The 26,965-nt window shown below is 36.0% G+C and overlaps 1 protein-coding gene across 1 annotated transcript in view; it reads right to left on the bottom strand.

The window, feature by feature from the left end:
• The window catches only part of LOC138705653 (2-acylglycerol O-acyltransferase 1-like), a 37,768-nt gene that overhangs the window by 5,961 nt on the left and 4,842 nt on the right, over positions 1–26,965 (bottom strand). The window contains exons 2-5 of the mRNA XM_069834241.1: positions 23,131–23,365; positions 13,565–13,830; positions 5,354–5,522; positions 1,306–1,484 (exon numbers count right to left, since the gene is read on the bottom strand). Coding sequence (XP_069690342.1) covers positions 1,306–1,484; positions 5,354–5,522; positions 13,565–13,830; positions 23,131–23,365 — 849 coding nt within the window. The remainder of the gene's footprint in view (positions 1–1,305; positions 1,485–5,353; positions 5,523–13,564; positions 13,831–23,130; positions 23,366–26,965) is intronic.

The raw sequence follows: 26,965 nt of genomic DNA, 5'->3' as shown, positions 1-26,965 counted from the left end.
ATCTTCAAGTCTTTATCTAATAGTACCTAAAGGAGGCAAATACTCACCTATTGAACAGCGCGCCGAGCGTAGGCCCTATTATTACATGAGCAAGTTACAATTACAGCGGTTATCAAAAGACGCAGCACTTAAATTTGTTTTGTCTTCTTTAAGTGCTTCTTTGATTGGACATAACATGTATTGCTTTCCACACCACAGCTATGTCCAGAGTACGAATTTGGAATACTACCCGTACTTTATAGTGCGTACAAATTCTCAGTCTTATCACCACAGTCTAGTATATACAGTCACAAAGCTTGAGGTGATGAGAGTACTAGGAACAATAGACTGTGCTGGTACTATTTCTCCTTTTCTGTGATGAGGCGATAGTAGCGATCCTGGTGGTTAGCACTATCTATGGATGCATATTCCCTACGTATTGAGCTTCGTGACTGTAGGCTATCACAGAGACTACCTCAACTGATACAACTGATGTGTTCTAAGTGGAGTGTAGAAATCAGTAGTAGATACCAATCCAGTGTAACGTTCGCTATCGCTCAAAATATTCCTCGAGATGAGTAGACAAATATTCTTGACAAGACGAGAACGTTTTTCGTGAGCATGACACTAACAATAACCAAAGCCGTTGGCCATCATGTCACCTGAGCAACTAGGGCTATGTTCTGTGATGCTATGTCAGAATAAAACGTCCGTAATTTAGCTTCGTGAAAGTTGTAAAGAGCCGGAATTCTGTACTTTGACCAAGAATTTCCATAGCGAATGCACAGTAAACACGATAGTAATAATAATAATCCGTGGTACTACAGCCCACGAAGGCCCAAGACCGACCAGCCGACTGCTGGCCTCACGCCCACATGCCGAAGCAGAGGTGGACGATCATCCAACCAGAATGGAGGTATCGTGTGGTTAGCACGATGAGCCACCCAGCCGTTACAGTTGGTTTGCGTAACCGGATTTCGCTACCTATCGTAGCTCCCTAACTGCATCACGATGTTGGGTGGGCACCGGTCCGATACACTGGCCGAAATTTCATGAGAAAATTTCTTCCCCCATGACGACTCGAACCAGCGCGCATTCCGTAACGCGAATCCCAGGCAGGATGCCTTAGACCACGACGCCACGGCGCGGGACACACACTCGATAGTAGTTTATTGATTTAGCTTTACATCCTAGTTTCGCCCACATTATCAGTGGCTTCGCCGAGTAAAATATCCTTAAGAATCGATTTCTGGTTTCTAAGTATGCAACTCTTTGACTCCTCAAATTCTACATTATTTCTCTTACCTGGAAAATGTTTAGTCTTACCTACTGTAATGAGTTCTCGACGATATGGCAGTGGTCCATTGCCGTAAGCAATTATGGGTGCAAATGTAATTATTTTTCGGATGTATTCTTGGAATCTTCTAAACCATGATCCTTCGGGGAATTCAATCTGGTCGTAAGTATCTGGCTCCCCAAACGTGAATACCGGTACCAGAGGAGTCCTGTTTAAATAAGAAAGTAGTTATAAGACACTACTACCCCTGTACGGAAAAAATTTAAATAATTACGATATCATATTTTGTAGAATTACACAAATCTGCATATAAACACTTTTTTGGTCATTTTGGTGCTCTGAATTAAAAAATTCATTTCGTTTTGCAGTACCGCATAGGTTATTTGGCAATATGACACAATTTTAGACGCAAAATTACAGAATTTTAAAAGTGTGCAGGATATTACACGCTTACAAAACAACTTTAGCAACAAAACTGAAAAGAGTAAAGGGGTTGTAAGCTTGTCTAACTACTGCATTTCACTTGAGAATAATGTATGTTAGATGGCCTGCTCCCCCTTTTTTCTCTTCCCATGCAATTAGAGTGCACGTGACGTCTGGTAGGATAATCACGTACAATACCCCAACAGTAATCTGACAACATATGTACAGCCCAACATCTCTGATGACGTAGTTCTCCCTCTTTCAGGTCCTGAGGAAACTTTCACCTTGCTCTTCATTGAGGGCTCCTAAATTCGGTGGAAAATAGTCAAGACGTGACATTAACAAATGAAATCTCAAGCTCATGTTACAACCGAGCTTCAGTTTCGTTCATTGTACTGTTAAAATTGTCATTTATCATTAACTTCACGAATCTATGATCCATCAAATATTCCCTCTCTGATATTCGTCTCGAACTATTTTGATGAACTGGTCAGTCATGCCAAGTTTTATATGTACCAAAGGGAGTGGAATTTTTTGGGCAATCAACAAGACTCGCGTTAGAGCACTTTTGGATCCAGGTTTCAGTTTGTCTTTCAGGCTAGAGTTTAGTATCCCAATGTTTATTCCTTGCTCTGCTATCACACACATTTAGAAAGCAGGGAAATTTTGTGTAACCTCTCTGTTGTCCCAGTAACAATCCAATGACCTTCAAGTCACCGCAATATTTACAACTCGTGGTCACGATATTTAATTTTGTCAAGAACTGATTTCAACCTTTAATATAATCCTATAGGTTTGCGGAATGTACAAGAGACATGGAAACAAATTTTTTGCCGTTATGAAGCAAACTGTCTTAAGGTTATTTTTGGAAGAGTCTATAAAAAGATTCCAATTCATGTCTTCATATGCTTTCTTTCCTAACTATTACATAAGATTTTGGATGTCCATTCAAAATTAGTTGACTTCCTGTGTGTAGTACTTGCGGAAAGTTTTTCGCGATTTTTGAACCAAGAATATATAAGCCCAGGTGCAAACAATTTTTTTCATATAGCTTGAGACTACTGGTTCACTCTTTTCTTTTATGAGCTCTGATTCTCTTACCAAATCATTCAACTTCGATTGAGTAAGTGTTTTTGGTGAACTATCAAATTGTTTTGATTCAGAAAACAATACATTGTCTGAAGTCGAGGAAGTGCTTTCAGATTAGAGATGACATACAGTAGGTATTGCTAGGTTGGGTCCATGAGGAACAGCCATAAAACTGATGGCAGATTTGAGTATTTAATACTCTTTTTATCTTTTTTGTAACCAGTAACTTTACAGATACAATCGTCGTGGTGATTCCTCTGTTCTAGTCAATTCATAGGTATGGCAAATAGCATTGTCTTCCGTTTTTCCTTCATGTCAGAAAAACAATTCCTTGATAGAATGGCTATCCATACAATATGAGGTGTAAATGATTTATCCTGGTCGCCAATTTTCACTTTGAAGTTTTATTTTATTTTATTGGGTTATTTTACGACGCTTTATCAACATCTAGGTTATTTAGCGTCTGAATGAAATGAAGGTGATAATGCCGGTGAAATGAAAGTTACCCAGCATTTGCTCGTATTGGGTTGAGGGAAAACCCCGGAAAAAACCTCAACCAGGTAACTTGCCCCGACCGGGGTTCGAACCCCGGCCACCTGGTTTCGCGGCCAGACGTGCTGACCGTTACTCCACAGGTGTGGACCACTTTGAAGTACGAGAAAAATAGTTTCTTCACAAATGAGTCTATTTTGCGTACTATATCTTCCCGTTAAACACTAAACATTCACAAATACAGCAAAACATCTGAGAACTTCGTAGACATTTGTGTCTTGCACAGTCATGATTCACTAGCCATACTTAAAAGTTCAGTTTATGTTCACACTACTAACAGAAACATTACATGTAGGTAGGGCTGCCAACTATTTTAAAGCAAAATACGAGAAACTAAGGAATCGACAAAATTTCACATAGAAAATAGACAAATTATTCGGTTCAGTTACTAAAAAACAACTTTATTCTACATTTCGGCAGCTAGGTTTAAATTAAGAGTAATTTGAGACATTTTGTCTCGCGTAATAGTTGAAGTCGACTGCAATTTTCAGCTCTGATTTTGATTAAATTGGTCGTGCTCATGTTTCGAACATCTGTCCAATCATTGTTCGTGAGATGAAACACGCTTTTTTTTATGAGCATTACTACTTGATATACTTAGAACAAAACTAGCCAGATTTTTCCTAATTTATAACATTAACACTGTTTGATTTTAGACGAGTGAGCACTAAAATCCATTCTTGGCAAGCATTACGTTCTATAAGGACTGCATATTTTAATTCATCTGTTGAACAACAAAACTCATAATGTAAATAGTCAACATTCACTGCAAAATCAAATGTATAGAATAAAAGTAGCATTGACATAATAACTTCAGCTCAACTGAACAAAGCAATACAAGCTATGGCCGGCGGCAGGAAGTGAATGAGTGGAGAGAAATAACAATAAAGTAGTACCGTAAGTGGCGTAGAGCAATATGCAATAGAATTTACTGACACAAGTGTTTTGCATCATATTCACAGGCTCTCTCATTTCAATCAAGTTCTGTTTAATGTATAAAAAGATATTTCCCAGCTTTACATACAGTAGCAGCCTATAGTGAATACAATGTGGCTGTACATAAAAACAAATTGAAAGTGAAAAAATTAGACATGATACGCAAAGCCCTGTTTATTTTCGAATTCAGAGAATTGAGTTCCATTAAAATCATCTATATTTTATACCGCGAAACCATTGTAGGCTTGTGTTATCCAAGGCACATTATTAAAAATTCTATAATTTTACTAAGTTACCTGCTCTAACCCATTCTCTAGAAATATACAACGCCCCGGAACAAAAAAAAAGCGTTGTAATACAATGCACCAAAACCTTGAGTGCACAGCAGTCCTAGTGTGGGTTTGGGAATACGCCTAGCTTGGAGGTTAGTGCAGTAGATCGCGAAAGGTTGCAGTGCTGGGTCATAATGCTCCCCTCTCAAAATTAAATTCCATTCCATTCAAAGACAGTGTACCTAGTATAAATTTTGTGGATTAAATTGGTCAGTGAGCGTCGTATTTCATCAAGCTCTCTATTTATTTATTTTAAACACAATTTTAAACCTCAATCAATCTGTTATATTCTATGTCATCCAAATTTTTCATTAAAATTTGTAGATATTATTTAGTTTAAGGTAGTCCTGGACAACTGTACAAGAAAATCATTTAACATAGTAATTCCAGTTTTATAGGCCTACCGTAAAAGTAAGCAATTGTGCGAATCTAGTGCTGGGGGGGAGGGAGGAAAATGTATCAAATCCAATTGATTTAACAATAAGAAAGAAAGTTACAGTGCTGTGATGCTCTTAAGAGTAAATATATATTATATATCTTATTGTAAAATGTACGCTATGCACTATATAAACGACGAAAATTCATGCTCAGAGATTAGTATCAAACTTTTTGTTTGCAAGTGTACATGATTTAACCTTATTATTCTAGCAAAGCAAGAAATATCGGGTTAGTTATCCAAACCTACACGACTTTTGCTTTAAATTTTCGAATTTTTAAATTAATATTACGTACTGATTCTACTTACCCATGTTTCAACGCCATTTTCACAAAACCTTTACGGTGCTTCAGAAATATTGTGTATTGTCCAGGACGACTATACATAGATTCGGCAGCTCCTCCTACAATTAGCACTAGCACCGAGTTTGGTCTGCTTAACACATTGCTCACACTTTTCGGAGTTGCTGGACAAAAACCTGAAGAGGTAACATCGTTTATGGTTAGAATAAAAATTGTTTTACTATTAATTTTAACAACAATTACACGTGTGTCGCTCTTCTGATAATTTAATTTTCGCTTCAAAAAGTGATTTTTGTGATTAATTGTGTGAAACGTTTATGCTCTCGGGTGATTTTGTGATATTTAGATTTCCAAGGAATTGGTTATTGTTCATAACAATTGTGAATATGAGTGAGACAAATTCAGTGCAGTTTATAAGTTGCATTATTAATAATTATTTTTCCCTTATTTTTTTATTGACTGTATAGTGTATCTGAGCTACCGGAACACATAAATAGTAGCATATAGTGCGAGAACTATTTATTAGTCTATAACTCTATAGCTATTTTCACAAGGTAAACTCAGTCGATAGAAAATATCTCCCAGAATGATCGAGCATAAAACCAACACACCAAAAGTAAATGTCTGATTATGAATACACAGGAATTGCCAAGGATCTTGTGAACGGACGAATGAACATGACTCTCCAAATTAGACTTGTAGGAAGCAGCTTTCGTTCGGAAGTTGTTACATTGTGTACAAATTTCAAACGAATATATTGCGATTAATATACTGGCTTTGCTCTTAAATAATTATATTAATGAAATTATTCGAGGTTTAAATCCGCTTAAAATAAATGTCGAATAAAATAAATTACAAGGTGAAATGAACATTCTCGTAACTTACTTGAGGTAAGTCATGTAAATAAATGGATAAAAATGGAATTGGTAAGGTAACCGAACTTGGATCTTTAGTACATTAGAAACATTCGTATATCGCAAAAAATTCTGCCGAGACGGTTCAATATCAACAATTTCCTTCATTAAAACATTGCGTCAGAGTCTAACGAAATTGAAAAAATAACAGCCTTCAAGAACATGCTTGATGATTTTGCTTTATTAAAATTCAACAAGAGAGCAACTTTCATCAAATGTTGAAGTATACTATTAATTAATTAATTCGTTCATTCATTCATTCATTCATTCATTCATTCATTCATTCATTCATTCATTCATTCATTCATTCATTCACAGTGTTTTGCCCAAGGGCAGATCCTTCACTGAAATCTCAGTATTATCATATATTTCCTATTTTCTGCCTTCCTCTTTGTCTCCGCATATGATCCATATATCTTAATGTCGTCTATCACGTGTCATGCCCCTAATCATGAATTAGATGAAATTGAAATTAATATATCTTTTATTAGAGCTATTAATAAAAGGATTTTTGTTGAATTGTTGGTAATTTTCTTCATTTGTATCTGCACCGAATTCTTCTCGGTTCACCATTCCTTCCAGTTCATCCTTCAGTAGGCAGTTTCTTCTCAGTCAGTGACCCAACCAATTCCTTTTCCTCTTCCTAATCAGTTTCATCATCATTCTTTCTTCACACACTCTTTCCAATACAGCTTCATTTCTTATTCTGTCTGTCCAGTTCACCGCTCCATTCTTATCCATATCCACATTTCAAATGCTTCTAGTCGCTTCTCTTCATTTCGTCGTAATATCCATGTTTCTCCCCCCATACAATGTCATGTTTCACACAAAGCACTTCACTAGTCTCTTTCTTAGTTCTTTTTCCAGAGAATCCGCAGATGTTTTTTTTCTATTAAAAGCTTCCTTTGCCATTACTGTTCTCCTGTCTTCCTGGTAGCAGCTCATGTTACTACTTATAGTACATCCCAAGTATTTGAAGCTGTCCACTTGCTCTACTCGTCTACTGGATCATTAATAGATAGAAATGATAGGAAATGTAATTGGTGATGGTTAGGATCATCTTTCGCTCGGAAAAGAGTAGTCAAACGGCGCAGCACTGCGTTATTGAGTTTACTAGTTCACGGAAGCAGTCCGAGATATGTATTATTGTGCGAAGTTCCATCGCATATTTAAAGGAGAGTCCGAAACTCTATACCTTCTTTGCATTCCATGATGGAAATATCTGTTAAATGTACATCTAACCGAGTTCTTGTCACCGCTGTCCTGAGAAGATTTGCACTGTTCTGCTGGAAGTCTCCATCATAATGTTTGTGCGTGGTGAACATAAAAGGATGATGATCATCAAAGAGGGTCACGTAGCCAGGACCGTTCAGATATGCATGGAGACGTACCATATATCCCAATGTTTGTCATTTGAACATAACCTGGCCTTTCTCAAACTAAACATTTTCTTGTTAACACAACAATTCTATCACTTCGTGATATTCTTACCAGATACGAATCCCCTCCCTCCTCGAAATAACTGGAAATAGCAGCCATGGGGTGAGGACTCGTCTCTAACCATTCAAGTAACAACTCAACTGAATTGAAATCAACTGAAGAGACGGATAAAATAAAGCTGGAGCGAATTTTGTGGTTCAATATTGTGTTGCGAATTCCAGGAATTGAGCAAGAATGAACCAGTGAGCTCTATAATATAAAGCTCAGTGGAATGAACAGGCCCAGGTAGAGGCAGAGACGTTTTATAGTTTATCCTATTCTCACTACGAGCACTTTTCCTCGAATATAAACTGAATACTTTCACGCATCGCCATCTTGGAGCCAAGCAGCAGGTGTCTCCAGCTTAGAATCACATAATTATTTCACGATCTTAAAATGCTTTGTAATTTAAAATAATATAAAAGATTATCCGATATTATTGAATGTGTTAAGAATAAGTGTGTATTTAAAATGGAAACAAATAAGTTCAGATCGATTATTAATTTTGTTGTTCATTGTCACATAAATATGATGTATGCCATTAATAGTTAACTAAATAGTCAAATAAATGAAAAATTGTTTTCAGTTCACTTATTTCAGAACTATTGCTCTTAGTTTGTTCCATGACATAAGCCTACAGTTTTTTTTTTTCACAATATAATCTAGTTTGCCTCACAAAACTGGTTGCTGAAAGCATTAAACTCCAATAAGGAATTAATTTATTGAGAGTGTATTTTTATAGTACAGGTTTTTAAGCAATTACATGCTGCTTCTGTGTCATTGTCTGACAGGTACATTGTGTTGCGTAGCTGATGTGTGTTTATTTTTCTATTGTGGTCAATCCACTGTTAGTTAAAGTTATACAGTGTCTACACGCAAGTTTTTTAACGATCCTAACGTATTTTGGGTAAATGATGTAGTAATGAACAAACAAGAGATTTTGTAAAGAAAGTGTACTATGCTTACTTTAAAGGGAAACTTGAAATCGAAATAAACTATGGACACCACGTAAAGTTTGCCGCTCCTAAGTTGAAGGGTTAAGGTTATGGGCGGAAGATTTGAAAATTCTTTGTCATTTGCAATATTATGTTGTGGATGGAACCAATAACTAATCACAATGACTAGTAGCGACTGTCATTTTTGTTTGGTTGAGCAAAATACAAAGAGTAAGAAATAAATTGTGGTTCCGAGTATTGCATTAGCATTAGACAGTTTCACATGTAAAACTGTTCTTCTCCCTCCAGTTATTTTATATAACAAAGTAGAAATCATCCGAAGACGAGAATGGTTTTTTCAGACCTGAAGACAAGTTTACTCTACAGCGATTCTCTTAGAATGAACTGAATGATCTAGTACAAGACCTGAATTTGTCTAAGGAATTGCTGAATTAGTTGACTTCTGTCCTTAAAACAAACATCTTCTGGCGTCAGGAATAAATTTTTCATGGTACAGACACAAAGGGAATGAACAAATGTCCTTATTTCCTGAGGAAGACTTCGTAATTGACAGAAATAACATAATAACTTGTAGACCCTCAAATATCCATTACAATCAAATGGAAACCTGGTACTTGTGTCGGTCTTAAAATCCATAAGCTGATGAAAGAAAAACAATTTGAGATAATGATGTGTACAAGAGAGACAGAGACGTGAACCTCCTTCATATCTATTACTGAAAACTTCCTAGGGAACAACGAAGACCCAAATTACATAAGTATTGTTGAAAATATGTTGGAAAGCTTAAAGAAGTAACTCAACATGACAGTAGAGTATCTTAAAAGTATTTATTTCAGTCACTGACTTCACAGCATATGTTTAAGGTGCTACACCTTTACATTACATTTTTAAAAGACGTATGAACGTTTTCGTTGGTCTACGCCAACATCATCAGATACGAAGTACATTTCAGCAATATCAGTGCTCTCTACATAATATCTACAAATACAAAACATATTTAGTGGCATGCAAAATGAGACATATTAAAAACCAACATTGCTGTGATACACATTGACATTCTATATGACTGCCTTGATTGTCACTTATTTAAAATACACGTATAGATTACAAAAAATATGTAGCACCTTAAACATATGCTGTGAAGTCAGTGACTGAAATAAATACTTTTAAGATACAATATAGACTTCTCTGAAAATCAAAAATGAATTGCAAAATATGACAGTAGAGGTTCATTTTTTACACTCCAATGTTGACTGTTAATTTGCAGTTATATTTAGGACATTAAATGAAACACAGGGAGAAAGGTTTCACCAGAATGTTAATGAGATGTAGAAGACGTAACTTGTCGTGGGAGATGGAACGAACATATGATTGCTGACTATTTACGGAGAGGAACTTTAAAGCAGAATTTATAAAAAGTTATATTATCGGTTGTTCTGTATGTTGTGAAACTTGGACTCTCACTTTGAGGACCAGAGATTAAGGGTGTTTGAGAATAAGGTTCTTAGGAAAATATTTGGGGCTAAAAGGGATGAAGTTACAGGAGAATGGAGAAAGTTACACAACGTAGAACTGCATGCATTGCATTCTTCACCTGACATAATTAGGAACATTAAATCCAGACGTTTGAGATAGGCAGGGCATGTAGATGAGAGGATAATATTAAAATGGATTTGATGGAGTTAGGATATAATGATAGAGACTGGATTAATCTTGCACAGGATAGGGACCGATGGCGGGCTTATGTGAGGGTGGCAATGAACCTGCGGGTTCCTTAAAAGCCATTTGTAAGTAAGATACACAAGAGTAAAAATGAAAGAGGAGATTTGAAACTCAATACCTAATTTTTCTCTCCTGTTTATTTTAATATTCATGTAACTTTTAAATCCAGAATATCGTAAATATAAAAGTAAAAATAGATTATTGCAGAGCTTATACCTATTTTATATAATTGAAGACTTGACATTCTAAATGTGCTAAGTGCCATTTTTTCAAATTTAATTTTATTTAATCTAAGGGAGGAACATCTATATGAGAATATCATACTAAATTGTCTTTGTCATAGCTCAACTGTGATTCATTGGTGCACCAAAAGACGGTGTTGTGGGTATCTCAACATGCATCTCGCAGTGTGTTTTTCACCAATATCTTAATTATGTGCAGCCTTGGACACAAAAAATGACCTGTAGCGTGAATATGTCTATCTCTACGGGCAGCTCCTGGTTCACACGACTAGGGAAAGGATGTTTATTTTGCACCTAATTTACTCCTTGAATATATTTTCGTTATAGATTATTCAAACAATTGACCTATAAACAGACAGAAAAAACTAAAATCAAACAAAACAATGGAAAAACAGAGCGGAGTCGTGCATAAGAAATTCCTTCACGTGTAAACGTACGTTCTCAGAATCTTCCGAAGAGGACTTAGCGTATGGCAGCCGGTCATTTTTTTTTTTTGTCTAAGACTGTGCGTCGCACAAAATTAATTGTATCTTGAACACTGCCTTTCGTTTTCATTCCAGAAGACGAAATTTATCATCTTATTTATGTGAATATTTAAATAGTTTCATTTGTGTACAGTGTATCTTTTGAATATAAGTTCAAGAAAATACTCTGTAAACAGTAATATGATTCACAAATAAACTAAATTGTTGCGAAACGCGTAAATCTTGTCCTCAGAATATAGGCTGTGTATCAACAGATCACCTAGAATTCACCAAGGTTCGGCACAATTTCACGTAGGCCTACTCTTATTTAGGGATCCGTACTCCACTTCTGTACAGGGTGGAAGTGATATAATTTTTCAGATTGAAGGGGTTAATATAATACATTAAAATAAATTAAAAATCTATTGTAGCCTTTGTAATGAAGTGCATGCTTAATTAGAAAAACAAGGCTGAAAGTCTGCATAGTTTGGAAACAGCGCATCGCTGTCTTAACTACGAATACACACACGAACTCAAGCATGAATAGCAGCATTCCATCCTTAGTCACTGCAGCAGGACTGCCCGATTTCTTAATGGCAGGAAATTACGATACGTATTAATCTTTTTACTTAATTTCCAAGAAAACCATCCATTTCATTTTAAAACTGCAGAGACAAATCATTCCTTATCAAGTTTCTCATATTAAGTGTGGATTGCACTTGTCTAGTAAAACAGTTTTAACATTAATAGAAAATGATTTTTTTTCCTGAAAAAACATTCATTTGGAACTAATAGGGTATTAGAATTTTTGTTGCACTCTATCTACAGAATAAGCTTTTAAAATCTGTACCGCTATATTACTTCCACACTGAATATCAAAACTGTCTACAATCAAATATTGCAAAATCTTAACTTTTTTGCTCGTCAAAATATGTTTGAAGTTTACTATTCCACTTATTTTATTGCCTACATGTTTCTTGTCAATAACAGAATCACAAATATATTCAGAAATGTTTTTTTCCGAGTATGTGGAAATGTATATTTCTATGATCACTTGCTTCTTTTACAGTTTTTATTCTGAAAGGAATTTTTCATCACACATGGCCAGTACTTTGTGTTGGAAGTATGTAATTTATAGGGGAGACCCGGGCAAAACGAATAACTCGGGCAAAGAGAATAATGCCTATTTCTTAGAAACGCCAAACAGGTAGCTCTTTCTGTTATGTTGGGGAAGAATCCCTACCAGATTTTGCTGCTGGAACTGACTTGTCGTCATTCTAGCTAGTAAGAGAAGAAGTCCGCGTCTGTTTGAAGAAAATTGACTGTTTTCTTAAAATATTTCAAGGTAAGAAACTCTTAGTTATGTGATAGTAATATATAGGCGATAGAATTACTTCTAAAATGCCGTACTTACGAAGAAGATTATTGACGTTCATGTTTGTATAACCTTAAATGAAAAGCGAAGTGGCGTCAGCGGACAAAGTGAATAGGGCAAAGTGGATAACCTGTCCACTGTATAAGTGTCAGCTGTATTTTTGTATATATTTGTCTATTGTAATAAAGCGTGTTAGATCATTTTACATAGTGGAGGCATTAAGTCACACTAATTAAATTATAAATCAGCAACACTGATCTTAATTTTTACTTTAAAAGGTCGTAATGTGTTTTCAGATGGTTTAATTTTTCAAGAGGAAGACGGAGCAAGCCAAATGATCGGAAGAAGACATGAAGAAATCACTTGAAGAAATAAAATCTTCCAATCAGTGGTTCTGCTATCTGGCCATACAACCATAATGTGTTTGTTGATGAAGAGTTTGCTCCAGATGAACTTAAAGATCGCCCACTTGAGAAAGAAATCAGCGAAACGACAGCTGGCTCAGATTTAACAAATTCTGCGGTGCCAGCTTCTTCAGCGGCTGAAGAAACAGTTAATGCTCACTCAGAATCAACCACATTTGTGATGTCGGCATCTTCAGAGATTGACGAAATATTCAGTACATCAATTACATTCATTAACATCGTGTTTATGTGTTGATTTATTTTTATTATCAGTGAATAGAAATTAAATAGAAAGGTGAAAATGTTATAGGGATATTCACTTTGCCCGGGTTAATTATTCGCTTTGCCCAGGTACCCGGGCAAAGCGAATAATCAACTATATTTTCTTTCTCAAATCATATCACTCTCCGTAGGTACGAGAAATGAATTGCTGTTTTGTAGATATGTGGACAACATGTGTCACAACCAAAGTCATGAAGTTTTTATTTCGGAAGCACCAAAATATAGCCTGTGGCATTGTTTTTTCTTAGCTTATCTGCTTTGCCCGGGTTTCCCCTACTGTTATTACAAATGTGCTTAAATATTAAATTTCGTGGAATTTTACCGATGCTGAGAAAGTTAGTAAATTGGGCTTCACGTATAAGTAAGTTACCATCACTTACCAAGAGCATGTCCAAGTTCCCGGCCATAGAATAGTTTAAAATGGTAAGGCAGAGTAGCCAAGTAACATTTGTGATTTGGAAAAATTTCATCGACATTGTTTGCATTGGTAGCGAAGTTTACGCCACTTCCCATACTCAGAACACCATGTGGAAAAACACAGAACATGTAACTCAGAGTCGGGTCCAATTCGGCTGTGTTTACTAGACGAACAGGAAAGTAGTCGCGGACATATCTCCACAATGCCCATCCCCTTACGCGTGGAGACCTGTAAACAGAAAAATCAATAAAAATAAAATGAAAAGCGTAGGTTAATTGATCAAAGAGTGCATTTTGACACCATTTGAATTTTTTTTATTGTTTAGTCAACTGTCCGAAGACAGGTTTGGACTCCATAAGTGACACCAACAAGGCATCACTTAAGAGGCAACTAGGCCAGGAGATAATGGGGTAGGGTGGTAGTTCCTTTCCCTGTCCGTTGAATATATCGCTGACTAGATACATATTACACTAAACAGACTTCAGATATATAGAGACAATTGTTTTTCTTCCGTCACATATCGTCAAGTAAGATGTCATGGCTGGCAATAGATGTACTGTACATATCAACCAGCACCTCAGTCAGAGGTTTAGAGATGTTTATGCTTTTGTAATACATTTGTAGGTATCATGGCGATAAGGGGGTTGTAAATTGACACAAAAATGAGGGAATAATGCTACTCGTCACTACACCTGAATTGAAGATTGTAAGCAATATAGTGTGGCAGTGTTTATGTCGCATTTTTACCTTTCATTGCTACTAAATTCGAAAAACCATAGTTAAATAATCGACATACTGTTTGAATATACAAAGTGAATCAGGACCTCTGTGACAAACTCTGAGATGCGATAGAACTCGCTGTGAGGATCATTTTTCGTTAAACAACCCATGTTGTCTGACGCGTCGCTTTGGAGCTACGCGAAATCGAAGAAAATACAGGTTTTAGTGATATTTGCTTATTATGAAATTAATTATTAATTTATTTCTGTAAGTCGGTATTCTTGCGGACAGATTGCTGAAGGTGTTCAAAGTGTCTACATTGAACCTAATTACATCAATAGCCTACACCGTCATAGCAGTAATTGTTGAACTCTGTTGAACATTTCAAGTTTGTGCCGAATTAGAATAAAAGCAGCGAATCACACAATCAGTTCCTCTCTAATATCTACTGGGCTGACGTACACAACACTCTTCGCATGCCCCCTCTCAAAATCCAGGGACGCTAAGTCGGGTGATCGCACTGGCCACGCAACAGGTCCCGCTTTCCCTAACCATTATTCCCCGTAGATGTTGTTCAGGTGTGCTCGTGCAACTAAGCTGAAGTTTGGCGGGGCGCTATCATGCTGGAAACACATGTCTCTGCGCATCCTCTTAGAATAGCGGAAGCGTGTTCCGTAGGACCTCAAGTTAAGTTTTTCTATTCAAAAGGGGCGGAAAAATAGCAGGTCCCAGCAGATGATTACCAGCCCAGATGTTTACGATAAACCTTAGCTGGCGACAGACCTGAAATGTTCACTGCTACGACGGTGTAATAAAGCTACTGAAGCTTAGGATACACACTTTGAACACCTTCTGTAATCTGTCGGCAAAAATTCTTGAAAAAAATTATTCACTTCATTTATTGTAAATATCACTAAAATCTGTTTTTTAGTTTATGTTGTGTAGCTCCAAAACGACGCGTCAGAGAATATGGGTTGTTTAACGAGGTCTATCGTTTCTCAGAGTTTGTCACCTAGATCCTGATTCATCCAGTATAAAACATGCAAATATAGTAACTTATCCCTCTCAACAGCTGGAAATCTGTCGTTTTGTTCCTGTCATTGTTAGATCATAGAATTTTGTTATCCTTCCTGCATTAATCTGCATTTTTTTTTACCAATGCCAGTATCTGCAAGATAACAATCTAACCAATATATTTATCTCAGTCACTAACATTAAATCGATACAGTATTGAACTCTGGATGATTTCAGTTCAAAAATTTAAATCTCCACCCGGATAAAATGCGAAATAAACCTCTACACTATTATTTGTCCATCCTTAAATATAGTTGAGTGTTATTAATTTAGATATTGTAAGCTTATGTGTCTTGCTAATTTCTTTACTGTCTTCAGTTTTTAGACTGAACGTCGTTTAGACTGGCGGGAGAAGGAAAGAAAGAACGGCAATTTTTGTACTATTACAGCTCTTACATTTGGCGACCCTTTCTTGTTACTGTTATAAATTTTCTTAATATTCTCTGGGCCTAGAATTTGTTCTTTTGCTTATGAATTGCGTCACAAAGATATTTTATATTATTGTTACTCAATTATACTACGTATATTAGGACTTTCTACATGAAAAACATTTACACTGGTCCGCCTATTTAGTAGAATGCGTGTAAGTCTAAAGAAATAAGAAAACGGTACAACGTAGTCTGTTGTTGTGATGAAAATCCAAACTCCCGCATACCGGTAAGGCATCATGTCACAGACACGTTCACGTTTGAGTATTTCTCACAAAGTAAAAATATTATTCAACACCTTGAGAAAGGCGCAGATATTTAGGATATTGATGGAGAGTTTAAGGTAATGTGTATTTATTTACTTATTCACTCATTCTCATTTATTCATTCATTCTTGTATTTTATATTCTAGGAAATAAAATTAATTTGTATTAACGTTGTATCAGATTCACGTTATATGATGAATTAACAACACTTAAATACCCATTCCCGTATGATCAATTTTTACTGTCCGTAATATTCCTTTACTTTCATGCTCTATCTAAACATGATGCTTGTTGATTGCTGGGGACTTGTTCCGCGTGTTTTATCCAAGTAGATAAACATTGGCTTTCTATTATATCGACGGAGCAGTGTATACTTTAATAGGTACTAAAACCGAACCAGCGTTGCCAACCTTAAAACACAAAATTATGAAATAGTAGTCTAAAAATTATTGTATTTTCCACAAAATTATCGCAAATATACAATATTAGGGTCTAATAATGTCAAGAGGGCGGATTTATATGCACTAAAACTAGTGAATATATGCATGCATTTATGCAGTAGAAACGTTGGAAATATACTCTAAAAATTTAGAAATATCCGCCAAAAAAGTGTTTATTTTCAATTAAAATTTCAACGATCACGAATGATTGTCGTTGCATTGGAGTAGAGGGTTTCAAACAATGAACAGTTAATATTTAAATGTAGGTTTAATAAGTCATTCATTAGTAACGATCTTCATGTAAAAAGTATAATATATCCACATGCAAATATTTGAGAAATATGCAATAGCCCCCTGAATATGAATTTATATGCACTATAAAACTTCCCCGTTGATTCCCCATAGTATTAAACACATTCCTCTCATACATGCATATCTTTCACCTTCAAGGAATAAAACATGCAAATATGCCAAAATCCGCCCTCTAGCTCATAAATGATGTCATACTATCAACACTTCACACAGTATTAAGTAAATTTTCAATCATTCTCGCACAGAAAAGGCCTCAGTGGCAGCTACGAACGAAGTATTAGCAAACTATGATACAAGTTTACTACTGGCTGGGGAAGAATCCGTACTCTCCCCTGAGAATCTTGACGGAAAGCGGAACATATTTAAAACGTTTATTCAGAGAGTACTTACCAAAAGATAAAATCAAATGTGTTTCATTAATAAGATAATTTCTTCATATTGAAGTGTTATCGTATCAGGGTTAAAATATCGCATAAAGGAATAATTTATCACATAGTTGGCAACGCTGAACAACACTTTTACATCTCATGGCATCTTATTTTTATCAACTGTTTTATAAGTATACATATTATCTGTCTATTAGTCCTCGTTCAGGGAAGGGCAGCCCGCTCGGTTGGGCCCATTGTACTACCCGGAATGAAATGGTGTGGATGTTCTAAGGCCTCCCAATCTACAGATTCTCCTGCGCGCCGCCTCAAAACTTCCCTATAGCCTACAATTTCACATTTGCGCGTAGATCTCACCGCGGTCCCTCATTCCCGGTCCTTCGAGTTACCACGAGCCCACGATGCATAGCACTATCACCTAGGAAAGAAATAGAGATGATGATGAAAGAGGGAAAGTGTAATTATGATGGTGAAATGAGTACGAAGTCCAACGCCTAAAATTAGCTAGCAATTCTGCTTCAATTGGTTGAGGGAAAACCTCTGAAAAACCTCAACTACGTAACTTGTCCCAACCAGGATCTGAACTCAAGCCCACTCGTTTCACGATCAGACGTGCTAACAATTACTCCACAGCAGTGGACATAGCCTATATATTATACTGCTCTGTATCTCATTTTCTTAGCTGTATGCGGTAACTTAAGTCGTGATTCACCTTGCCTGTTTAATATAATAGGCCCTATTATATATTTGGTTCTTAATTTAATAATAAGAATAAAAGCGCACAATGTGCCTCATCTATCGCGTAGGGACAAGACATTGAGTCACCGTTGCAAAACTTTGTCTATGACGCAGCTCTGAGTTTGCACGTCATTACGTGATCTGTCACACAATTCGCTGCAAAGTTCTCACACACACACACGCACGCACGCCCCTCTAGTTGGTGGAAATTCTTATTCTGTAGTGGAAGCCATGTACTGCTAGCCGCGTCATTATATGACGCAGATCGTATCCTCCCTGCATCCATTCTGTTGCGGACATGGAGTCAGTAGAATAGAAATCGCTCTCTTCTTTTCTTTCAGCTCCATCAATTTGAAGTCTTGATCGAAGCTCGTATTTTTATTTTTAAAGGAAAATGAATGTAAGGGTGCAAGTAACCTGTAATGATGACACACACTCTAAGTATTCCACCACAAGTACAGTTCTTATGTTTCTCTTGCGTTGTATTTATTTAATTTATTTATAAAATCTATTTTTATTTCATTAATTAATACAATCATTTTACAATATTCTCGCTCTTCGTATACGTACATTAGGCACTTCACCTATAATGAATCGTATTATGCATAAACATGAAGTATTTTTGTTCATGACATCTCACTTAACGTTATTATTCGTAGCTCGTCATTTGCCTAATGACTAAAATGGGGACCATTTCAGTTGAACTTTGTCTCTTGCGGAGCTAACAATTATTGAGAAACATGTCGTTTACATAGTACACCTACATTGACTGCTGATTTTGTTTGCGTCTGCATAGCAACGCGTACTGTTACAAAAATTGATTCCTTCACTTTTTCAATCTACAGATATATCTTCGCTCTTTTAACGAAGAATTACGTTCTTCCCCGAAAGGATAGTCTACATAAGGAGTTTCGGTTATTCTAAAAAGTGCAACAGTTTTAAACGATTACTCCACAGAAACTGTAAGAGCCAGGTTAATGATTTATTTAAAGTTGGATAGAGGAAATATGTCGCTTCTTAATAAAGTGTGCTTCGGTTGGATCAGATGTGCGAGAGATGAGGGAGCGCGGCGAAAATGACAATTTCTTAGCTACTTCGGCGTGAAGCCGCGGTATGAGTCAGGGCCGATTATGTCAGTGTGACTTGAGATACGGAAACAAGCAGCACTTCGTTATGTAGTTTAAAGACAACACTATCAGTGGATAAAATTTTTGAATTGAATTGAAAGAGGAGAAATGGGAGGAGAAATTTAAAAGGTACACAAAACGCGTCCTAGAAAAGGATTCGGGGCTGAAAGAAACTGAATATGTGAGCTCCAAGCCTGTTGGCCACTTGTCTCACTCCGGGTTACGCTGCTCCACTGAAGGAGCTCTAGAAAATTTTGAAGGGGAGAAGTCGAAAATGGACGTAACCTCTTAGGTACCACATACGCGAGGGGAGGGAAATGTGATCAAAGTGATCACAAGCCGAGGGCTCAAGTATTCATAAAAGATCACATACGTTGGAAGCCGAACTAATAGAGAGTACAGGACCCTCCTGAAGGGGCGCGAGAGCGTGGAAATACGCTTCATTGAGTAGTGAGAACAGAAGAATTGTAAATATAGGTGGCTTTGAGGTGAAGTGATACGCAGATGTTTCTGTGACATCGGTTAATTTAATTCATACCTAGCCACCTGGTCGATAATGGATATCATGAGCATGACATGACTAAGATACTCATGAAAGGTTTCAACTTCCAATTGACGGTTAATGAGATCTCTCAGTTTCTAAACTTCATGATAGATATAATACGTCCTCATTATCATCTACTTCAAAGTGGACCGATTCCGATCCGTTCCGACTCAGAGGTCGTCTTCCCATCGTAGTCGTGGTCGACCAATACATCGTTTTCCATTTGGTTTGTATTCATAAAGACATCTAGTTGGTCTTGATAGTGTCATTCTTTGTATATGTTGGAACCATTTTTTTTTATTTATACTGTTTAAGTAAGTTATATGCAGCTTACCTCGTATAACATCATTCCGTACTTGGTCTCTTAGGGTATATCCAGCTATATAACGTAAGAATTTCATTTCCGATGTTTAAACCATTCTCTTATTTTTCGTATTCATGGGTCAATTTTCTGATCCATACATTATTACAGGTAAAACCATTGTTTTGTAGAATTTAAGTAATGTTTCCTTTCTAACTTTATTTTTCAACGTTTGAACAGCAATCGCATCATTCAAAGAACCATCCACTCTTGGCAGATCATGAATAAAATCGAACGTTCCAGTTCAAAAAGGAAATAACTCAAAATTGAAAGTTTCGAGGAACCTTCACTTTAAAGCTTCATGTTGCTTTGAAAAATCAAAAGATCGTTGAAATTATTCGAAATTCTGTTAGTGATCTTTTATATATATTATAAGTTTCAAATTAAAGTGTGTGAATTGGATTTTTCACAGCAACATGAAGCTTTAAATTTGGTTGTCTCAAAACTTTAAATTTTGAGTTGTTTCCCTTTTGAACTGGACCGTCAAAGTATTGGTCTTTGTGAGACATTTTGAAAGATCCAGATGCACTTGCCACAAATACTTCTAATAACCCGCGGTCCAAGAGTTCATTTCACCTATAAGTTAAGCCTATCTGTAGAAACTCTAAGATTAACGAAACAAGATAAATGTATATCTACAATACTCACGACTTTCATTTACTATAAAGCACACACTAGCTCTACGTTTAAAATCTTGAAGCATAACACAGCTATGCCTTGGAATTTTTTTCTGCCTGTCATCATGAAATTGTTTAGGGAGAATGATATTGGAAGAATTGCCTATTCCGCAGTAAGTGTTAATTTTTACGTTGAATGTGACTTTGCATTCAAATATTCGTGTATTGTTTGTGTGAATTTTTACAGTTAAGATCTTAAGAGAACAAACGGACTTTACCTTAACTCATTCTTTCATTTTGAAAAAAAAATATTATTATTATTATTATTATTATTATTATTATTTATTACTTATGGCTTTTAGAGAATCCGGAGGTTTCATTGCCGCCCTCACATAAGCTGCCATTGGTCCTTATCCGGAGCAAGATTAACCCAGTCTCTACCATCATATCCCACCTCCCTCAAATCCATTTTAATATTATCTTCCCAACTACGTTTCGGCATCCCCAAAGGTCTTTTTCACTCTGGCCTCCCAACTAACACTCTATATGCATTTCTGGATTCGCCCATACATGCTACATGTCCTGTCCAATTCAAACGTCTGTATTTAACGTCCCTAATTATGTCGAATGAAGAATATAATGCGTGCAGTTCTGCGTTGTGTAACTTTCTCCATTTCCCTGTAACGCATTCCTCTAAACTCCAAATTTTTTCTAAGCACCTTTTTCTCGAACACCCTTAACCTCTGTTCCTTTCTAAAACTGAGAGTCCAAATTTCACAACCATAGAGAGCAACCGGTAATATAACTGTTTTATAAATTATAACTTTCAGCTTTTTTGAGAACAGACTGGATGACAAAAGCTTCTCAACCGAATAATAACAAGCATTTTCCATATATTTTATCCTGAGTTTAATTTCCTCCTGAGTGTCATTTATATCTGTTACTCTTGGTCAAGATATTTGCATTTATTCACCTCTTCAAAGGATAAATTTCCAATTTTTATATTTCCATTCCGTAGTATTTTCTGGTCACGAGACGTTATCATATGCTTTGACTTTTCCGGATTTACTTCCAAACCTATCTCTTTACTTGCTTCAAGTAAAATTCTCGATAGTTTGTGGTTTATCTCCTAACATATTCACGTCCATACGTATAGACAAGCAGCTGATGTAACCCGTTCAATTTCAAACCCTCTCTGTTATCCTAGACTTTCATAATGGCATATTCTAGGGCAAAGTTAAAAAGTAAAGTGATAGTGCTTCTTCTTGCTTTAGCCCGCAGTGAATTGGAAAAGCATCCGACATGAACTGGCCTATATTCGTATAATAATAATAATAATAATAATAATAATAATAATAATAATAATAATAATAATAGTAATAATAATAGGCCTAATAATAGTGGTAGTGGCAGTGGTAGTAGTAGTAGTAGTAGTAGTAGTAGTAGTAGTAGTAGTAGTAGTAGTCACTGTTATTGTTATTATTTATTATTATTTTATTATTTTCAGTACATATTTAATATTTAAATAGAACAGTTTATTGGCCATTTTCAAAATACTGTTAGTGATTTAAAGAATTATGACTTCATGTAATCAACTGATGTGTAGTGGAAGTGTAAAAATAGGTTTCGTTTTTCACGTCTTAGTCGCAGTTACCTCTAATAAGAACATAATTGATAGTCAAACGACAGTCGTTTAGTCAAAACATTATGAAATTCCAACTATATATTCAAATCAATCTTTTACCGTGGAAAGACTCATCATGCCATGTTTGCAATTTTTCTTGGGAAAGATAAATGCGGTCACTGGCTGAGAAGAAACTACCTACTGAAGGATGCACTGGAAGGAATTGTGAACGGGAGAAGAGTTCGGGGTAGAAGAAGATATCAGATCATAGACAACATTAAGATATATGGATCATATGAGGAAACGAAGAGGAAGGCAGAAAATAGGAAAGATTGGAGAAAGCTGGGTTTGCAGTGAAAGACGTAAGACATAGTGGGCAAAACACTAAATGAATGAATTCAAATCACTGTCGAAGACAATTTCAAATGTAATAAGCAGACTACTACATACAAGATTTAGCGACTGTCACTAATTCCGTCAGAAATGAAATGTCACTTGCTCCAGTTCAGCTGAGAACATAGATAGGAAAACAACATAGACAGTAGATCTCCTGTTGGCCCAGACAGCAGTCATTATCATTTTTGAAGCTAGGAGCGATGTTATCGAAATCCACATATTGAATATGTGATCACCGATCCCTTGAAGCGAATGACACGTATCAGGGATCCCCTAGCTTAGCATATAAAATGTTTACTTGTAATACATATTTGGGCACAAACCTGTGTTCTCATGCATGGAGACTGATTTACTCACACTGCCATATTCTTGGCAGTAAGACAGCAGATTTAAGGTCATAGAAACCCTGTTCCAGAAGATCAGAGCGGCTTAAGAGGGCGTCGCTTCTGTATCGATGTTCCCTTAATTGTGTTAATTATAATGAAAGCTTCTTACCTTCTTTCTAATGAGTTTCTTGAATCATTATCATACCACACCCATACATAATATAAGAAAGCAAGAGGATAAAATCGCGTATATAGCAGTATGTACAGGACAATAGGAGCTGAAATGAAGATCGCAAACGGCAAAATTGCCAACAAAATGCTACATGATATTGCCTGTAGGTGCCACTTCAATGTCGAATGGCAAGAATTATTCCTCTTGCCCATCACGTTCGTAACAATTTCACCTGAAACAGAAAGAAAATTTATTTTGTTATTATGTTTTGTTATTGAACTAAACGAATCCAAAATGGAAGTATGTAGGCCTACTATGTCAACTCTTTTTTTTTCTTGAAAATCTATTGTTTAATTGTCTGGCTCAATATGAAGTAATAAATAAGATGTGAAATAATTGAAGAGTCCACTGCAAGAATGATGGAGGTCATTTGGAATACATTTTGCAGGAGAAGCAATTGAAAGTTTGAAATGCTTAGCGCTCAAAGTTCTGATCATTACTGGACAATGACTATCAGTGTTAATGCCATATAAAACTCTGTGTACATGCTATGTGTCTTAAGCTATGCATTGACAGTCTTGGTCTATTTTCGACAAGAAAGTGACATCCATCATTCTTGCAGTGGATTCTTCAATTCTGATTATGGAATTTTTCCACTGTCCAGAGGATATCAATTATATCAGAAATACGATTTTAAGGTATACAAGGATGTTTTACAGGATTTTTGCAATAAAAATTGTGTAAACAGAATCTCAAAAAAGTCTATAATAAAATTCAGAAAATTAAAGTATTCAGAGATACTTGAGAGACAGAGCAAGAAGTGGAAAATGGCAGCAACATTTTTTGTTCTGTATTTTTATAATATTATTGTCATTTTATTATGGATAGCCTATTATTTGATTAGTACTTTATTTTCATTGCACTCAAGACCCCAAAGAGGACAATTGCTCATTATAAAGGCGACACACAAAAGTGAACGTGAAAGTAATCACAATCATACAATTAAGTAAACTTGCAATTTAAACTAGTAGAGAAATAAGAAAAATTTAAAATAAAAACAGATAATACAGGGTAAGTCTGTGAAGAAAATAATGACAGTACATTCATTTTCCTTCATTTGCACTTAAATTTATTTATGCAGAGTGTTAATTAAGTATGAAATATTACTCATAACTTTCTAATACCGGTATAAAAAGCACACAAAAGGTTTTATACAAAAGCTGTTGAAGATAAACCATACAATATGATACCATTGTTCGAAAAAGTTATTCATTCAGGCATACAGGATGTGATAATAATTTTACATAGGAATTTCTTCCTTTGAGGTTACTTGAAATCCAGGGAAAATAAAACTATTATTATTATTATTATTATTATTATTATTATTATTATTATTATTCCTCAACGGTGGTCGCCCCTGGGACTTATCAGGCTACTTGTCTGTGAAACTGAAGACGAAGTAGTCTACCTTTTACATTCTCCTGTCGCAAGTCTTGCGGAGTGGATGATTGCAGCAATACTCACCTGCATTGAGGAGCAGTGATTTCAAAGAGCATTGCAACGTTCCAACACGTTACATTTCCTATTCTCAAAACTATTGGACGTATCAAAAAAGTTGTTTGGCAAAACTTGTTCACATTGTCTTGATCTATTACCTCTGTGAATAATGTGATAGGTTTCCTTCCATCCTATGTAAGGAATGGTCGTAGGTTGGAATCCAGCAAAAGACGGATTATTTTCTTTGTCAGGGTGATGTTCTGTATTGTTGTAAGTAGAAGCCCAATATCGTGTTGGTTCCATGTTGCGGAAATCGCACAATATGTCCATCTAAACCAGTGGTCATCAACTGATTTGCACTGTGCATCTCCCTAGCTCGCTCGCTTGCCCTGAAAAACCGAGTGTGTGGTAACGGAGCAGGGGTGCAGTGGCGGTATCTCTGTACTTTAATGAGCAAGATATCGGACATGATTTGAATAAATGAACATTAACTTTATTATTGCATTAGAATATTTTACTTACGCGAACAGAATAAAGTATTAAATAGCGGCAGCACAATTGTTACATATTACTGGCACAATTTCAATTAAATATTTAATATTTAAATTAATAAAAATCGCGTATAAATTTCTAAATTAAACACTGATTGCCACTACATATGTAAATATTCATTAACTAAACCATAAACATAATGAATGTTACTATTTTAGGTTTGAAAGAAGATAAATAATTGAAATGAGAAACATTAAATTGTTTATGAAAGAAACAGAGTAAACATAAACATTGCTACTATTTGTGAAACATGAACAGAAATTTATTCAACAATGGCAGCGATTTTTCGGGATTTTTGATACTCTTTTCACCCATCAACTTCTCAATGTTTGGAAACACTGTTTGAGTGGTGCACAGTCTCAGTGCACACTTTAAATTGTAATCTGACAATTGATTTCTATGTCGAGGTTTGTTAATTTTCATCGAAGAAAAAAAAACTGTTCGCAAATGTATGTTGACCCAAATAAGCATAAGATTCGAGTAGCATGTCTGTGCAGTCGTGGAAATCGGACATGTGGAAGATTGTTATAAAAATCACACAAACTTCTCTTGGTTGAAAATTTTTCCTTCAATTCCCGATCGCATTGTAGAGCCAAGAGTTCCAACTTCCATGTCAACCTGCATGGAATATGGACTCGCGAATATTTAAAAAATACATTCAAGATTTTCCAAATCCTGTAATCTTGAGTGCAATTCTTGGTTTAGTTCTCCTAGTATCTGCGCATATTCTTGCAAGTCTGTGGTCGTTACAGAAGTATGAACTGTCCTTAGTTTTGAGAAGTGTTCGAGGTTCTTATCCTTATCTGACGTTCTCAAAGTGATAATGTAAGTTTAAAGGCCTTGATTCTGTCATATTATATTTAGGTAACTATTTGACCTTAAAGAGAGAGGTTCAAAACATTCAAATACTCTGTTAAATCTGTTAGAAATGCTAAGTCACAAGTCCATTTAACATTATTCTGAGTTCCGGGATAGGTTTATTCAGTTGTTCCATGAATAAAGCTATCTCTTCTCGTAGTTAAAAGAAACGCTTTCAGCAATGTTCCACGGCACCTGACATGTTTGCAGTTTATGAAACCGTCGAGCCGCCACTGTCACTCAGAAGACCTCGACGCGTACTGCTGTGCTGCTCGCTCCTGCAATGCACTTACCCCGGAACCTTAAGGCTGGTTCACAATAAACCGGGAACGGAAACGACAACGAGAACGAGAACGGAAATAATGTTAAAATGTATTTAAATGTGAGCATTCACAATAATTAATTGTGAATAACGAAATTTAAATACATTTATTTTAACAATATTTCAGTTCTCGTTCTCGTTGTCGTTTCCGTTCCCGGTTTATTGTGAACCAGCCTTTACCCGCGCACCGATACACCGCAGTTGACGACCACCGATCTAAACATTCTAAACGAATGAGATCTCGACATATTTCATTACAGGGTGAAATACACGGTAAGTATTTTAGAACTCTTAATACTACGCGAAATAATTCCGATTCAAAAGTACTCGTTGGATTTATACATAGGATGATTCAGGTCGAATAAACTGCAATTCTGCACAAAATGTCATGTGGACTTGGGTCCTATTCTCATGGTAACCCTTAGAAAGGCAGTTATAACTTTTTGTTTGAAAATAACTAGAATGCGAAGGGTCATGATTAGACACCAGTGGATCCAATAATAATCTTTATTAAACGCAATAGTTTATGTACAATATTCAGCCATTTTTTTTCTGGAGGCTTGGCTCGGGTCCTCTCAGATTGTTGAATTTTTGTGGAATGAC

This window comes from Periplaneta americana, chromosome 9 (genome assembly GCF_040183065.1).
Source record: "Periplaneta americana isolate PAMFEO1 chromosome 9, P.americana_PAMFEO1_priV1, whole genome shotgun sequence".
Lineage (NCBI taxonomy): Eukaryota > Metazoa > Arthropoda > Insecta > Blattodea > Blattidae > Periplaneta > Periplaneta americana.
This window is presented reverse-complemented; position numbering and strand designations above follow the sequence as displayed.